This window comes from Spinacia oleracea, chromosome 5, assembly GCF_020520425.1.
Source record: "Spinacia oleracea cultivar Varoflay chromosome 5, BTI_SOV_V1, whole genome shotgun sequence".
NCBI lineage: Eukaryota > Viridiplantae > Streptophyta > Magnoliopsida > Caryophyllales > Amaranthaceae > Spinacia > Spinacia oleracea.
Window position 1 is genome coordinate 1,206,814 of NC_079491.1, and position 18,269 is coordinate 1,225,082.

The window sequence follows — 18,269 nt, forward strand, 5'->3', positions numbered from 1 at the left end:
GAAATGCATAGAGTTTTAGACACCATCGTTCAAAAAGGCCGTAAATCTATATAGGAAATGAACAATAACTATAGCTTTGTTGAAATTGTTATGAAATAAGATGATAACAAGATAGTTTATTGCAAGGAAGATACACGCAATAACCAATGAATGTTTTCTACCGATTTGCTCTTTGCATTCTCCTCTATTTATAGTACAAGGGATGCACTTATGCATCTATACCTAGTGTATACCTAGTAACACCATAGATTATTAGAAGCTATGTGGCATCTCATTATTAGAATCCATGTGGCATCTCTTCTTATCATTTTGTTTTGTTTTTTTCAATTTTTCTTCATTGTTTCTATGATTTACAACTTCTAATGCCTCTTCCACTCCATTTTCATTATTCAACATCAAGTTATTAATAGTCTAATATAAATATTAGTCTCTTCCACTCCACCCCTTTAACATCCAATATTTATTCAACATATAATTTTATATTTTTCCAACCTTCAAATTACACCTCTATTTAATTCATATATTACAAAAAATCAGAAGTACTCACTAATTAAAACTTCAAAAGAACTCTGAACAACCACTATACAACCGCCCGATCTATGAACAGGCTCAAAAGCTAGTTATAGTAAAAAAATTGACACCTAGTGTACTCCGTGTATATCTACCCAATGCATAGGTTAAAGGAAAAACTAAGGGAAGCATTAAATGAGGGAATAACAATATTCAACATTTGTAGGCATTCGCATTTTGTTTGTCAACATAGATGAAATTTTTATTTGATAAAATTATCATGTACTTGTATTACTTTTGTTAAATTTAAATTTCTATATAGATATCTTATGGTTTTATTTCAAATAATTAATTTGTTTTGAAAAAAAAGTAGTAGTTGATCGCAGGACCCGTCAACAAAGCCCAATTAAAAACCCGAAAAAAGCACAAACAGCACAAAAGTGGGTCGGGTACTCGGGTTGCAAGGATTAACAAAATCAACACTCCAAAACCCTAATCAATTGCAAGGTCTGCAACCAAACTTCATCTTTTCTCTCTCTAAAAGTTTCTGAAGCTTTTTTCACAGCACAAAAATGGCGGGAGGTAAAATCAGGAAGGAGAAACAGAAAGGGAGCAACCATTTTCAAGGAGGAATTCCCTTCCATAAATCAAAGGGACAACATATTCTGAAAAATCCAATGTTGGTTGAATCAATTGTTCAGAAAGCTGGGATTAAACCTACTGATATAATTCTCGAAATTGGTCCGGGTACTGGTAATCTTACTAAGAAGCTTCTAGAAGCTGGGAAGAAAGTTATTGCTGTTGAATTGGATCCTCGTATGGTTCTGGAACTTAAACGCCGTTTTCAAGGCACCCCTTTCTCCACTCGGTTAGAGGTTTGAAATTTTTACTTTTACTTTTTAATTTTAATTATTTTTGAATTTTGTTGAAAGATTGAGTGTTGTGACTATTTGGTTTTGAATTGATTGGGTTTTAGCTTAAATTGATGGTTGTGATTTACATCAGTTCTTTCACTTTCTTTGTGATTGAAATACTAATTAATAATCTCACTCTTTTGTTATATAATTTCGCAATAATTTGATCAAGCATTGATGTTGATGATAGTATCTATTTTTATTTAATTATTTTTGAATTTTGTTGAAAGATTGAGTATTTTGACTATTTGGTTTTGAATTGATTGGGTTTTAGCTAAATTGATGGTTGTGATTTACATCAGTTTCACTTTCTTTGTGATTGAAACACTAATTAATAATCACTCTTTTGTTATATAAGTCCGCAATACTTTGATCAAGTAGTGATGTTGATAATAGTATCTAATTTTATTTATAATAACTTCCGATTTACAATTATTTGCTACTTGTGCTGTGGATATTCTGCTAGTTTTCTTGTGTGTTAGACAAATTTATGATGTTTTCTCGCAAAATTAGCAATTTAAACATCATTGTAACACAACAAGGAACCACCAAATGCAAACACTAATTAATAATCACTCTTTTGTTATATAATTCTGCAATACTTTGATCAAGTAGTGATGTTGATGATAGTATCTAATTTTATTTATAATAACTTCCGATTAACCATTATTTGCTACTTGTGCTGTCTATTTTCTGCTAATTTTCTTGTCTGTTCGACAAATTTATGAAGTTTTCTCGCGAGATTAGCAATTTAAACATCATTGTAACATAAGAACTACCAAATGCAAACAGTGAAACAGTAGCTACAAGGTTTTTATGATACGGATTTAGGATAAACATCACCACCCAAAATTCGAGCCTTTAATAAAGACGTAATAATATGAAATATAGACTTGTTATTGTGAATTTGTGATATCAAGCACCAAATGCTTGTCAATTCAGCATAAAAGTAGGTCACAGATCCTAACCGACTGTTCATCAATTCGTTATTAGAGGTACTAGGGTCATTCAGTTTGCAGGTATTACTAACTAAACAGTAAACACTGATTATACCTTAAACTTAGCTGAACATCCAAATTATCCAATTAAAACAAACAATTTTGAATTTCCAAGATGATTCAATTTTGAGTTGAATAATCATAAACACCTTTGAACTATAGGATTCTCATATTTGCAAGGAGCATTGTTCCTGGTATGTGGAGCCTCTCAGATGAACTGTATCTAGGATTAAACTTAAGTATCAAGTTCAAGAGTAAATTTGGTGCATTGACAGATATAATGTGATTGTTAATTTGTTATTAGTTAGTTAATAGCTTCTGTTGTTTGATAATTATTGAGTATTTCTTTTGAGTTATCACTCTCAAGGGCTATATGAGATGTTCTTTCTAATTTCATATTCATGCAATCCAAATATCTTTTGACTGCTGAAGGTGTCATTAGCATATTGGATGACTGAGGTTGATCAATCAGATATCATGAAAGGTGAAAAGATTTGACATCTACATCCTCTCCTACCTGTAGAATGTTTGTTGAATAATTGGATTTGTGGTGATTTGTTTTATAATTGAGGGTTTTTTTTTAAAAAAAAGTTGTTCTAGCTGCAATGGAATTAGTTGAATAAACGAGGGTAATGAGAGTTCTGTAACGCTAATTTGATTTCAAAATTGTTTTGACTTGGGCCTGTTTGCTGTCGTACCGTCATCGTTAGGTATTGGATTTTGAGTTTAGTTATACCTATGAGGTGTAATTGTAGGAAATACTGCCCTATATATAATTATTTGATTATGGTACTATTATTGTAGTTGTAGATGCGTCAATACCGGGAGTGATATAATCATAAATTGAACAATTATGCACTTTTTTTTTGGACTTTGTTAGTTTGTGAGGTAGTTTTAGAGGTTTTCAGTTCTGTGGTGAGTATTAGTCGCTTTTTGTTAGTTTTAGGTAATTTTGAGTACAAGAGTTAACAAGGAATGAATTGGGATTGCAATAAAAGGCTTTGCAGCCTTGCAGCGTTAGTTCCTCGTTGTTCATTATTTCTGAATTTGTGTTGTTTCTTTGTGTATGTAGCCCAAGGAATTCTTTTAAGTTGGATTTTGAAGTGAAAAATGTTGAACTTTTTGTTAGAGATTGGATTGTTAACAAGACTATGGTCTAGTCTAGTCTTCAGAATCTTGTTGTGCTTGATATTTTGGCTCAGTTATGCATCATCTTGATCTAGGCTCCGTTCAATTCAACTTATTTTCACTAAACTTATATTATCTGAACTTATATTATTTGAACTTATTTTGTCTGAAATAAGTCAAAATATGTCGAACTGAACAGAGGCACATAGCCCTATTATATCTTTCCTGACATTCTTCATCAACAGGTAATCCAAGGAGATGTTCTAAAGTGTGAACTTCCATTTTTCGATATCTGCGTTGCCAACATCCCATACCAAATCTCCTCCCCACTCGTGTTCAAGTTATTAGACATCAACCAAAAGCAAAACTTCAGATGTGCAATTATAATGTTCCAAAGAGAATTCGCAATGAGGCTTGTTGCTCAACCGGGTGATAAGCTTTACTGCCGTCTCGCAGTCAACACTCAGCTCCTTGCTCGGGTTTTCCACCTCCTCAAAGTCGGGAAGAACAATTTCCGGCCCCCACCTAAGGTCGACTCCTCAGTCGTCCGTATCGAACCTAGAAGGCCACTTCCTATCCCAGTTGGCAAACTTAAAGAATGGAACGGGCTTCTGTCACTGTGTTTCAGCCGAAAGAACAAAACGCTCGGGTCAATATTTGGTCAAAAGAAGGTTCTAGAAATGCTGGAAAAGAATTACAGGACTTTAGAGTCTTTAGGGCAGTTAAAGGATAATGATTCAGAGATTATTGATATGTCTATCTTAAATGAGGATGTAAGTATGGATGTTGTTGAGAATGGAAAAGCTGATGATGAAGAAGATGATCAAATGGAGGTTGAAGAAGAAGGTGAAGATGATGCAGATTCTGATAATAATGAGATGCAAATAAATGATTCTGGGTTTAAAGGTAAGGTGATTGGTGTTTTGAAGCAATATGATTATGCAGATAAAAGATCGTCTAAGCTTACACAAAACGAGTTTATACACTTATTATCGGTTTTTAATCAGGCCGGTATTCACTTTACGAGTACTAAATAGGGTTTTAGTAGTAATGTTGTTTAGTTGCTTGTACTAATTAAACACAAGCACCCAATTTTGCTTGCTATGTTGTCATACAGTTTGTTATATCAAGAAACATGAAAAATGTGAGTGGCAAGAGTTTTTTGCATCTGACTATATCTGACAAGTAGTAGAATTTGTTTTGATTTGTGTCTTCATTTTCTTATTTATTAGTTGATCAATTATTTGTGTTCATCTAATTATTTGATGTGTGTTTAAATATGTAATCACATTTTTCTGAGCCATAAACAGAGAAATTAGTTAGATGTATTTTTCTGAGAAATGGTTTTCAAAGGTCATGTTTACTTCTTCATCAGACCCCTTCATTACAGCCGATGCAGGTCAGAGTTTGTTAATGGAATCCTTCACTGATCCTACATCCTAGCTAAAGGTGGCTGTTGGCCGGGCCGGGCTTCGGGCTGTACGCCAAGCCCACTCTGTAAATGTGCCAGATCAGGTCGGGTCGAATAGTTCTAAACAGGTCTCAGGCCCATGGACCATCGTTCGGAGCGGGTTGGCTCGTCTTACATAAGCCTAAATTTGCTAAATTTAGCGTGTTTTGTCGAGTCGTGTCATGTCGAGTTTTTTCCAAAAAAAAATGCGGCCTATCAGGCGCTGTAAATTTTTCAGATAATCAGATGCAGAACTTACCATGGAACAGTTTCATATGTACCACCTTAACAGATAACACAAACTGTAAAAAAATGTTTTTTACATTCATCCTATTGCAGTTACCATGGAGAAAATCGCTTGCAATATAATCATAGAACTAAACTATACATACATGCACTTTCAGATTAAGTAACTCATGATTGAGATTAGTACATTGCTTAAACCTCATACTCTACAAAAGCTAACCCTAATAATATATAACTGCATACTGCATTTAAAACCACATTTTGCAGGTAAATTTATCTTAACACCTACTAATACATAAAAAAAAAATTAAAAAAATTGGTGAAAAACCTACTGAATTACTGATACAACGTGTATAACAGATTAATTTAAAACAGATTTTGTTTTAATTTTAGGAGCTCCTCCGCCCGAAGAGGCTTTGTAAGTTGGAAATCCATTCCAGACTCGACTATCATCTTCCCTTCTTCTCCCCCCTCCTCGTTAGCAGACAGAGCAATGATCGGTATGTGTATTCCGTACTTCTTCTCTTCTTCGCGGATTCTCCTCGTTGCTTCATAGCCATTCATCACTGGCATCTGGAATAGAAAACAGGATAAATACAATGAATTTACCTCAGGTGGATTAAATCATAAGAAATTTCGTGTTTTACCACCTAAAAAATCTGAATTTGTGTTTTAATACCTAAAATTTATTTTACAGCCTAAAAAAGTTTAAAAGATTTATTTTTACCACCTTTAATAGCAGAGTTCGGCATCGCTAGTGGGCACACAAATTAAGCTCCCCCTAAGTTTTTACCTAATTTTTGCAATTTTCTTCACTACTCCTCCTATTCATCTCCTTTCTTCTTTACTCTTCTTGAATTCTTCACCCATTTTTGTACTCCGAATTAATCAAACTAAAAACTTATATTATACAACATGCTTAATAATCATTAAGCAAAAGTTGAGAAGAAAACTTTTTAAAAAAATTGATGCATGATAATCAACAAAGGAAATCAACAGTACCGTTAACTTTGTTGTTCAAAGGTGGTAAAACGATTTTTTTTAATTTTATTTAAGGTGGTAAAATAAAAGTTTGAGTTTTTTAGGTGGTAAATCGCAGATCCGAATTTTTTTAGGTGGTAAAATACAAAATTTCCAAAACATTATGATACCTTAAAACTTTATTCTCTATATATATATATATGAACTTGTATAGTAATTTACCTGACAGTCCATGATAATACAATCATATGGGAATTTGGAGGGTTGGTCACTCAATGCTTTCCAAACCACATCAAGGGCTTCTTTGCCATTTCCACATGTCTGAGTTTCTGCACCTAAACGTCTAACACATGTTTCAGCAAGCTTTCTTTGTAATAGGTGATCTTCAACAATCAGTATTTTCTTCCCTTCTAAGGGGGATTTCTTGACCTCTTCATCCCTTCTAGCACAAAAAAATATGGAGTTTAGAGTGTTTTTCTTTTGAATCAAATACCGGTAAAGAGGGTTGTGGGCCGGGTCGGGCTCTGATATGAAAAGGCCCGGTCCAACGTGAGCACGGAGTCGTGGGCCGAACCTGGGTTGCACTTTTTTGAAAAATACGACAAGACAAAACACAACCTGACCAGACCCGACACGACAAGGACGCTAAATTTAGTTAAAAAATTTAGGTTTAGGCACGACGGCCCAACCCGACCTGGCGCGACAAGTATGTTAAATTTAGTTCGGAAAAAAAAAGACACGATGGCCCACCCAGACCCGACACGACAAGCACGCTGAATTTTTAAAAAAAAATTAGGCTTAGGCACGATGGCCCAACCCAGCCCGGCAAGACTAGACGCTAAATTTGGTTTTAAAAATTAAGCTTTGGCACGGCGTCCAAACCTGACCCAGCACGACAACCACGCTAAATTTGATTTTAAAATTTAGGCTCAGGCATGGCGGCCTAACCTGACCCAGCACGACAAGCATACTAAATTTATTTTAAAAAATTAGGACTTAGACATGATAGCCAAATCGACCCGACACGACAAGCACGCTAAATTTAGTATAAAAAATTAACCTTAGGCACGATGGCCCATCCCAATCGAACACGACAAGCACGCTAAATTAAGTTTTAAAAAATAGGCTTAGACATGATGGCTCGACCCAGCACGAGGGGCATGTGGTCCTGGGACACAGATTTACATCCCGGTATGGCCCGATGCAAAGTGGGCTTGGTCCATTTCAAGCTTACAGCCCATGAGCTCGGCCCGAAACCCAACCCGGCCCACATCCATCTTTAAATATAAGTCATGTAAATATAAATAAATCATTAAATTACCTTGGAGCTTCTTGTATTTCTCCTTTTTGCACGATTTGAGACCTCGACATGGACTTCTCACTACTCGAGCTCCTCACAACTCGACGGATTTCATGTTCACGACCATAACTATCACCACCACCACCACCACCGCAAGTAGTAAACTTCAAGTTCCTCTTCTTCCTCACCACCTTAATCTCCCCACCACCACCACCACCACCACTAGACTCACCACCAACTTCATCTTCTTCCTCTCCATCTTCATCATCTTCTTCCGTAGTTTCCGACTGTGCATTGTTGTTCACTAAAACACCCCCAAACTCAGGTAAAAGCCTCACTATTCTGCACAACCGTGACCCATGAAGAGGCTCCGATATGATCTGATCCGTCCAAGGAAGACTCTCATCACCCAACCCGCGAAAATGAGCCCGACGGGTATCGGGCCTATCGACCCAAACCACCTTGATGGTGGTGCATGTCATATGAAGGTCCTTTCGAAACTCGGAAACTAACCTGGGTTGATTCCAAATCAATAACGGGTTATTGATTAATATTATAAAATCACATGACAAAATTCTAAATAAATAGACTTCTAAAATACTTCCTTCCTTTTTAAGTATAGCACTATTTTTATCTTTACACTATTCATACTACGACTTTGGCCAATTTTTTTGATTTACATGTAAGAAAAATTATTGTAATGTGTGATATGAATTTTCTAAATATGAATTTTTGATAATTTTTACTTATACATAGTTTGAGATATTAAGAGTCAAAGTAGCGTGTTGAATAAGTAAAAGTCATACATGGTGCAATATTTAAGAAACGGAAAAAGTATATACATTTTAACATTTAACTTCAACTTTTATTCGTTTAAGCGTGTATTTTATTCTGTTAACTTCAATTTTATAATTCCGTTAACATTAGATTTTTATTCATTAATTGCACTTTTTTCGTTTCCTTTTTATTTCCATCTTTTTTTAAAAGTTTCCCAACCTTTTTTTTTTTTTACGAAAATTCCATATTATTTGCACTATTCACAAATAACCGTTATTAATAAATACTTTTCTAACTAACCTCTGCAGTTTCCGAAAATCATCCCCTGCATTACAGTCTATTACAAGCAATATGCACCCCACTGCCCCTCCTCGAATGTTAGACCTTCTATAAACCGGTAGGACTCCTTCATCGGACCCATCCATCATATTCAGAGGAAGGAGTTTAGACGACCCACCTACAAAAATCGAAAGATTGTACTTTACTACCTTAAACAAACTAAAACTTGTATTTAAAATGGAAAAATAGATAATTGCTTGAGCCCATATACATGGTCAGTCCATGGAATCAAGGAATTATAGAATTGTCCCCATGTAATCATATAAATACTCTACTGTAATCATTTTAAAAGCTATCGAATTATTACCTTAAAAAGCAAATTAGTTACTCTCTCTCTAGTTCTTCTTACTTAACCATCACTTATCCAATTTAAGTATTATACGAGATGAAACCATTGTGTGGGTCCCACTAATTCAATTTTCCTCTAACTTTTTACCTACAAAAATAAAAAAAATTATACTTTGCCGCCTTAAAAAAAAAACTAAAACTTCTATTTTACCACCAAAATAAATATTAAAATTTGCATTTTACCACCAAAAAATAAAAAAAAAAACACATGAAACCGTTATGTAGGCCCTATCCATCATATTCAAATTAAAAGGAAGGAGTTTAGACCCACCTCTACAACCACCACCGCGGTCTAAACCACTAGGGCTCGATGAGTGGACCCATTGAGGTGGCTCAATGATTCTAGACTTGATTTCCTTACCATCTAAAAAACTAAAACTTCTATTTTACCACCAAAAAATAAATTAAAACTTATTCTACCACCTGAAAACGAAAAATAGATGAAACCTTTATGTACTCACCTCTGCAAAGACCGCGGTCCGAGCAGCTGCTAGGGCTCGATGAGTTGTGAACCCACTGAGCCGGTTCAATGAGCCTAGACTTGACCTTCTTAAGAGTAATAGAGAGTTGTTTCCAATGACCAACAACCTTCAAGTTTATTCCAAGGCTATCCATGTATCTATACACCATTCCTCTTCTTGCTTCATTCTTGATTAAGAGAATTACAAGAGAAGACTTTTCGTTGACTTTAGGGCTACTACTACGAACACAAGTGGTTAGCCCTAAGTTTGAATTTGAATTCAACAACATGTCCTTATTATTATGATTTGTTCCTTGTTGTAATTGCCTTGGATTATTATTATCCAATGTTTGGTCTTGTATTTTCAAGAAGATGTTGAATTTGAAGCATGTTCCGGATTCACCATTGGATTTGTCCACTATTTCTATGTCTCCACCCATCAATCTAACCTGTAAAAACATTTCCATAGAGCTCATTAGTATGAAATTTGTGTTTTTATAGCAGATAAATAGTTTTTTTTACCACCTACAAAAATCAAAAAATTGTATTTTACTAATTTAATTTTATCTCTAATTTTAAACACTCCCTCTAAGATTTTATTTAACTCCTTCACTCTCATCTATGTACTGTCATTAAATTTTGTCCATTTTGTGAATTAATGGAAGGAAAAATTATGTGAATTTCATGGGGGGAAAAGTAGGAGAAGAAAAGTGAGTTAAATGCATGAAATAGTAGAAGAAGAGAAAATATCATAAATATTACTGTTATTGTGGGCCCCGCATAATGGGTTTTTTAAGGTGTTAAAATAAAAAAATTCGATTTTTATTGGTGATAGAAAATAATTTTCCTTTTTATAAACTAAAAACATAAAATGATACCGAACTGACCCTATGAATATGAGTTTCTACTTGATATTTACAGTTACTGTTTGCACAAATTTGTCAGACAAAAAGGGAGAGTGTAGAGAGGTGAGAGAATATAACAAAATATGCATAAAATAAGGGAAATGTGTAAAAATGTGGATTTGTGCAAAACAAAATGAATAAAGTAAGAGAAAATGATCGGAAAATTGTAAATGTTATGTGTAAAAGAGGGGTAAGGTTGTAAATATTTATGTCCAGCAATTGGAATAAACCAACAATGTAAAGAACATTATGAAAAATATTACTACATCCGCTTCTCAAAGTTCTTTATTCTTTGGAATATGTGTCCAAATTATGAAAACCTTGACTGTAAATTCTCATTAATTATTATATAATTCAAAACGTTACATGTAAGATTTTGTTAGATTGGTCTCGGTATGTATTTTCAGAATATCAACTTTTTATAGTTTTTTCACATACGAAATTGGATATATTAGTAGTTAAATATTGCATTGGAGTCCGTGCAAATAATAACTGTAAAGAACTATCAGAAACGGAAGTAGTAAAACGGAATGGGTAAAGAACGTTTTAAAAGTACGTACCAAAGATTGAACAATGCCTAGTCCCAAACCAGTACCAACTTGTCCAGCAGAAGTTTCCTTAACCTGAACAAAATTCTCAAAAATCAAACGCCTTTTATCCTTAGGAATCCCAGGACCTGTATCTTCAACCCTAAACTCAAACTCAACACAACCACGATCTTGTATCATCATCGTCTTCTTCATCACTTCAAGATCATTATAAGCATTTTCCAGATTCCTGTAAAAGAACTGTGATACCCTGTTTAACAGGTTGTTGTTGTTCCTGTTTGAATTAATGATCGAATTCTCAAAGCTTGTCTTCTTTTTTGCTTCGCATTTGATGCAGATGTTACCTGTTAGAAACTATACACTTTAAATTACAATATTGAAAATTACATAAAGTAGATTAGGATTTAGCACGAGTTAAACCTGATTAACTATAACCCGGCCCGCTAGCCCAACCCGCCATGGCCCGAAAAAGCATGGTCTGGGTAGCCTAAAATGTGCATTTTTAGACAAAACCCGAGCCTTGCCTGGAAAAGTCTGTTTCGGCCCGCACCAAATTTATGGGTTTGGGCATGATTTTTTATGTTAAAGCTCGGTCTGGCCCGAATTTTGATCACCTCCAGGACGAGTTAATCTTTGTCCTTAGGAAATATTAGCCCACACTATATTGATGATTGGGTTCAAAAGCTAATCTTATCCCCCAGAATTCCCTAATCAAGATTGGAATACAACAAACTCAACCATTCTCATTAATTTGTCTTTTGGAAACTGATTTTTATAATTAATTAAAATATTAATAACCGCAAGTTCTAGTCTTGCTTGATTAATAATATTATAGCCATATTATCAACCCAAAAATATCACACCAAGCCCAATACCCACTTGGCCCAATAACTTAGCCTATATCATATTTAATATATGTAGTCATGGGTATATCTAAAGTAGACCTGATAAATTATAGTCCGGCCTGAAAAAGTGTGGTTTGGGTAGCCTAAAGTATGCATTTTAAGACCAAAATCCGAGCCCGGTTAAAAAAAGCTCGTTTCGGCCCGTAAAGCCCGCATTAAATTTAAGGGTTTTGGCATGATTTTTTGTGTGTAAAGCCCGGCTCGTATTTTGATCACATATTTCTTCCGTGTGGGAGAATACTCGCACATTAGACTTGATCAACTATATGCTGGTCTGTTGGCCCGACCCGAGAAAATTATGGGTTTGGGTAGCTTAAGATATGCAGTTTTATACCAAAGCCCAAGCCCGGACCAAAAAAACCCATTTTGATCCGCAAAGCCCACACCAAATTTACAGATTTGGTCATGATTGTTTTGTGTTAAAGCCCGACCCGGCCCGGCCTGATTACTCCCACATATAGAAAAAGTGAAAGACTGTATATTTATCTAACATTTTTACCTTCTGAAGTGAACTTGACTGCATTGCTAAGCAGATTTCCAAGGATCTGTTTAAGCTTGCCTTTGTCACCTCTAACATGGGAGAATTTGAAGATGGAACCATCACATGGGTCTAATATTAGGTCAACTCCCTTTTTCATGGAAATTGGGTGGTGTAAATCGGCTATGTCTTCTAGAAGTTGGGGTAAGCTGAAATCTGTTTCTTCTAAATGCATTTTGCCTGCTTCTATTTTGCTGAAATCCAGTATGGAGTTAACTAATGCTGCATTTATTTATCAAACAAGGAAAAAATAAAATCAATTTGGCTTAAGTAATAAGGGAAAAGTTAGAGTTTTACTACCTTAAAAAAATAGACAATTTGTGTTTTAGTACCGTATTGTATTTTACCATCTACAAATAAAAATTGTTTAAGTACCATTCAAGTTTTAAAAAGTACCATTCTGTAATAAAAAAGTATCATTCTGTAAAAAAAAGTACCATTCAATTTCTTTTTTGTCTTTTTTCTATTTTGTCTTTTGCTATGATATGCATTTGCAAGCACATATCAGATATGCAAAGACACTTCCTCCATTATGTCCCATTTTAACGGTTATATTTCTGGTTTCCTTCTTTTCTTCCATGATTTTCATGTATATAAGCTACTATTTGTCCTTGCTTCCAATTATTTCACATAATTTGGTAATATAGGCATAACCCTTTCACTAATTCTTTAATGGACCTGGTTCACACTAAGTTTATTGTGGACCATGTCTTAAAAATAAGTTAACAACTTGATTCTAATTTATTTTGACGTGTTTATTAAAATTATTATGAAAAAATTATCAAATTGGTGTTGTTATGACATGCTGTGATTGAATAATGTGATTTTAAGTCGGGATTTTCTTTTAAAAAAAACATAGGGTTACTTTGATTCAAAAAATGGTTATTACATCTAAGAAAATTGGTGATTAATTTATTATAGTCACTATGTAAACGATAAATGTCACTATATATGTAAAAATGGTGGCAGAAAAACTGTTTGCTTTGGGTCCACAATAATATTATTGTAGACCACCAGGTTCACGCAAGAATAATCCCCTTTATTTTTCAGATTTGCAAAGGAGAATCAAGATGCTTTAAGGTATAATTTATGGTTGATTTGCGTATAAAAGGCCCTCCACTAGTCACTAACGTTTTCGTAAATCTTGTCGTTAAAGGATGGTAAAAAAACATTTTTTTATTTTATTTATAAGTAATCAAATACCATTCCTATTTATTTAGGTTATAAAAAATATTTTTTCTATTTTTTTAGGTGGTAAAATCAATTCACCCAAGTAATAAACTAAATTAAAAATAAAATGTGAATATGATTATTTACCTAAAAGATCCTCAGCACAAGTGTTGATCTTCCTCAAGTTAGAAGCAATTTCAGAAGAGGGAGCAACATCACTAGAAGATAGTTCAGTCAAGCCCTTAATGCAAGCTAAGTAGCCTCGAACATCATGTGTAGCACTTGCAAAGGCTAAGCTTTGCTTCATGCTCTTTCTTTCAGCTTGCGCGGTTTTCTCCATTTCTCTCATGTACGCTGCACACAGGTGTACCTCTCGTCTAGCTGCCCTAACTATCAAGGCCACAAACGCGAATATAGAGATCACGATGCAACCCATTGTTACAATTAGAACTATGAGTGCCACCTTCGTGTGCTCGTGAACATGGCTAACCAATCCATTGCTTGGACAAGCCAATACATACACCTACAAGGGAACCATATCTTTATATACCTAGAAAAGATAACAAATTATATGATGTATATGAATTATGGAATAAGGTCTTGTTCTTTTAAGCTGAATTTTACTGAACTGAACTAAACTAAAATGAATTATATTGAACTGGACATAATGCTATTGAACTAAACTAAACAGAATGTTCCAATACATACACCTACAAGAGAACCATGTCTTTATAAATACATACAAAAGTAACAAATTATGTAATGTATGTGAATCATGGAATAAGGTAATGTTCTTTTGAGCTGAATTTTATTGAACTGAACTAAATTAAACTGAATGATATTGAATAATGTTATTGAACTAGACTAAGCTGGATGTTATTGTACTGGACATAATTCTATTGAACTGAACTAAACTGAAAGAAGCTGGAATTCTACCAAAGCAATCATGGCCTAACAAGAGATCATATCATTGGCACCATGGCAACATCAATTGTAGAGCAATATAAAACAAAATTTTATTATTAAACTGAACCAAATGCTATTGAACTAAACTAACTAAACTGAATGTTATTGAACTGAACTAAATTGAATGTTATTGAACTGAACTAAATTGAAAATAAATGAAATTCAACCAAAAAGAACAAGGCCAGAGAACATACCATTGGCACCATGGCAACATCAATTCTAGAACAATAGAAAACAAAATTGGCTCCTCCAACAGAAAAGGCGGTACCATCACCATTTGCAACACCATTGCTTGGATTACATTGGATTTCACCAACAAAATCATTGTTGCTATCATGCACCAAAGCTTTATCATCCTTAATAGTTACATTAGCCTCTTTTAAACCTTCAATTAGCACCTTGCCATCACTAAGGGATGCCATGTACAAGCTTGCACCACCTAAAAGATGTTTACTAGATAAGAGATCGGTTAGTCCCTCGACCTGAAACCCTAGAGATATAGCCCCGGCTCCACCTAGGCTAGCGGTGTCTAAGAACAGGCTCGAACCCTCGTTTCCATTAGGGCTCCATCGAAACCCTAGCGCTGCATAGCCGGTTTTCGGGCTAGCCATAGCTTGTTTGTACCATGTCTCATTGATTACAATGTGTGGTTTGGTGATCGTGGCTTCTCCAAGTAACTCTCCACTAGTAGGTGTTACTAATTGAGTGTACCAAGTGTAATTACCAAGGTTAAAAGTTGTGTTGGCATATATTGCAATTGTTTGATCACCCTCTTTGAAATATGAAAAGAAGAGGCCATCTAATCCAATGTATGAGGCTTGGATTGTATTAGGGATGATCATTTGTGCAACATATAATGCCGGTGCAACCTGAAAACAAAAAAGACAACAATGTAGCTTAATTAACAAATTATTTCATATGTCCGAAATTAATAGTCACACTATTCAACCCCTTATAATTAAATAAATTTGTTGTAAGTTTATAACTAAGAGCTCAACGTGTGTTTAGTCAAACACGTGTAAACTCTTAATTAAAGTGGGTGTACAGTAAATATTGTAAGGCGGGTGTAAAATTATTTTAAAAGGCTTAAAAATTAACCCGATATATTGTATAAGTCGTTTATTTTTTAATGATAAATTTTTCTCGTTAATAAAATTTACCCCTTTAAGATCACTCATAATATATAATGTATAAAGGTAATCATACAACAGTTTAAAAAGTTTACATATCAAAAATTACATCATAATATATAAAGTGAATAAAAAACGTGTTAAAAATTACTCTGGTATACAAATAATACAATAAACCTATTGTACATCAGACGCACACAAGAAGTTTTGTTACTCCGTATTAAAGTAGTCACCATATCTTTTACTAGCTCTATATTTTATTTTATTTTTTGGAGGGGAGATAACTCATGTATTTTATTAATTAAATCGATTTCCATCAAAGTAGTAGAAATAGTATATCTACTAGCTCTATACAAGTGGACGTATGTTTGAAATGTGACTACTCGTATTATTTTCCGAGTGGACGTATGCAACTATATTGGGTTTTAGTTCGAACGTGGATTTTGAACCTTTTTATTTTATATTTGGGCCACTGAAATTATAATTATTTACACTTCACATTATTTGATTTGTCGAGTATTCCAAATTTTTACTACCAAAAATATATATCACGATCTTTACACCTAGTAATATTAGTTGTCATATTATAGGAGATATTAGTGATTTTGGAAAGTTATTATAGAATATTTTATTCTCTAATTAGGAATAAATAATTTATTCTAGGAAATTTGAAATATTTGTATACAACTAATCGTCTAATACAAGGTAATTGACATTATGATCGATACATTAACAATTTGTTACTTACTTGCCCAAAAAAAAATGATTTGTTACTTAATCATCCTATGTCTTGCAAGAAAAAACGATAAATAAAATAAGACTGTAAATATGTACTATGTATATGTATGTACTCTCATAAAATTAATCAATATTAATCCCAATATTTGCTAAATTAGTTAATACAAAATACCAATTAGTACTCGTATAAGATACTAAATTAGTTAATACAAAATACTAATTAGTACTCATAGAAAATGAAAATAAAGTGGTAAACAAAGATCTTGAAAACACAACAAAAAAAAAAGGAAGCAAAATTATACGAAGTATATATACCTTATTTTGTATATCGGAAAATACAAGTTTGTCCCGAGTAATATGAGTGCCCAAAATACTTGCAACATTGATCGATGTTGAATTTATGGGATATATTAGTTTCGCTACGTCTTCAACTTTTGTAACAAGTTGATAACGAGCATAACTTGCTTCCGTTTCCACGTGTTTCTCGATTTTTTTCATCATGTTGTACCATATTGGAATGACCACGCTAGGAATTAATAGCACGATAAATGTCTGTACATATGTAACATGTAACAAAATAATCATGGAGGGTACGTAACATGTAACAAAATAATTATATAAGGAGTAATTTAACATAATCATTTTAATTATGTTTTTGAATGTAAAAAATCAAGAGATTATTGGTTAATTACCAAGAGGAAGAAGAAAGTAACGGGCCTCATTGCGATTATCGAGACGATTTTCCCCATTGTAGACTTTGCTTGTTAGGTGATGATTGTCTGTATTCCATTGTTGTAGATGGATGAAGAAAATCAAGAAGAAATAAGAGCTAATTATGAAGAGGGTTTTGTCTTAATTATGTAAATGTAATGATTTTATATATAGGGTTGTGAGGAGGAAAACCTATTTATATAAATAATAATTAAACCTCCCTTAATAAAACAAGAAAATTGGGCTCTATTTTTCTTTAATTTAAAGATAATTTTAAGTTTATATATATGGGGACAAGAAAAACTTTTTTAAAAGGAAAGATAGTGATTTTTTGAAATAAAAATACAAAACATATATAAACTTGAACTTGAAACTTCAAATTCCTTTTGTAAATGAGTGGATCGGTTGAGGTTTTTGCAAATTTGGTCGAAGAAACCTTTAATAATTATTTTAAATTAAAAAAGGTTGTTAATTTAGTCGAAGAAACCTTTTACTTAGTACGAGTAACAGAACTTAAGACTGAATCTCGTCTATCACTAACCTTTGTGACTCCTTCTAAACCGGGAAAAAAAATATGAAAATTATAATATTTGTACTATTGAAATTTGTATATTTTTCATTGAAAATTCTTTTGCAAAGTTTTTTAATTTCTTCCTTTCACATGGATGAAGAAAACTTATGAGATCAATTTATACACGAGATATTTATACGAAAATAATAAGGTCATTCTTGGTGCTCAAATTGATAAAACGGGGTTTAGAGCGAATCAAATGATAAGAGTTTATACTCTTTTTGGATACATTTGTTATAAAATCGTAAATCTTTAAGAAATCACAATCTTTTAACACATTTAAAAAATATTAAATCTTTCAGATGCCAAAAAGATTTATTTAATTGAATCCATAAAAGTTCAAGAGATCATCATGAATATGAAAAGGATCACACATATATTTGGTAACAAATAGCCATATGATTTCAGTATTTGCAAGTTCCAATATGAAGCACCATTAAAAAACACACATAAACGAATAATTAATTATCCCGTGCACAGCACGGGCACAAACTAGTACTAATATACGTAGTACAAGAAAATTGACTTTTTCATCGGACTATATCTAGATGTTGATATGCATGTATGGAAAATGGGTTTCAAACTTTCAATGATGTACTTTTATTTTTATTGTTACTTGTTAGGAAGCCAACATGT

The 18,269-nt window shown here is 33.4% G+C and overlaps 2 protein-coding genes across 2 annotated transcripts; one reads left to right on the forward strand and one right to left on the reverse strand.

Moving 5' to 3' along the window:
* The first annotated feature begins 990 nt into the window (after positions 1–990).
* LOC110777126 (ribosomal RNA small subunit methyltransferase) lies at positions 991–4,766 on the forward strand. Its single transcript, XM_021981744.2, has 2 exons — positions 991–1,385; positions 3,796–4,766. The coding sequence occupies exons 1-2, from the start codon at positions 1,083–1,085 to the stop codon at positions 4,585–4,587; spliced, it is 1,095 nt and encodes a 364-aa protein (XP_021837436.1). The 5' UTR covers positions 991–1,082; the 3' UTR covers positions 4,588–4,766.
* A 386-nt stretch (positions 4,767–5,152) lies between these two features.
* Positions 5,153–17,100, reverse strand: LOC110776043 (histidine kinase CKI1). Its single transcript, XM_056828299.1, has 11 exons — positions 17,044–17,100; positions 14,678–15,352; positions 13,665–14,040; positions 12,309–12,569; positions 10,917–11,248; positions 9,453–9,900; positions 8,605–8,761; positions 7,549–8,040; positions 7,462–7,504; positions 6,450–6,845; positions 5,153–5,819 (listed from the first exon to the last, which is right to left on the reverse strand). Exons 1-11 carry the CDS (start codon positions 17,098–17,100, stop codon positions 5,613–5,615), a joined length of 3,444 nt encoding a protein of 1,147 aa, XP_056684277.1. The 3' UTR covers positions 5,153–5,612.
* Positions 17,101–18,269: the final 1,169 nt, after the last annotated feature.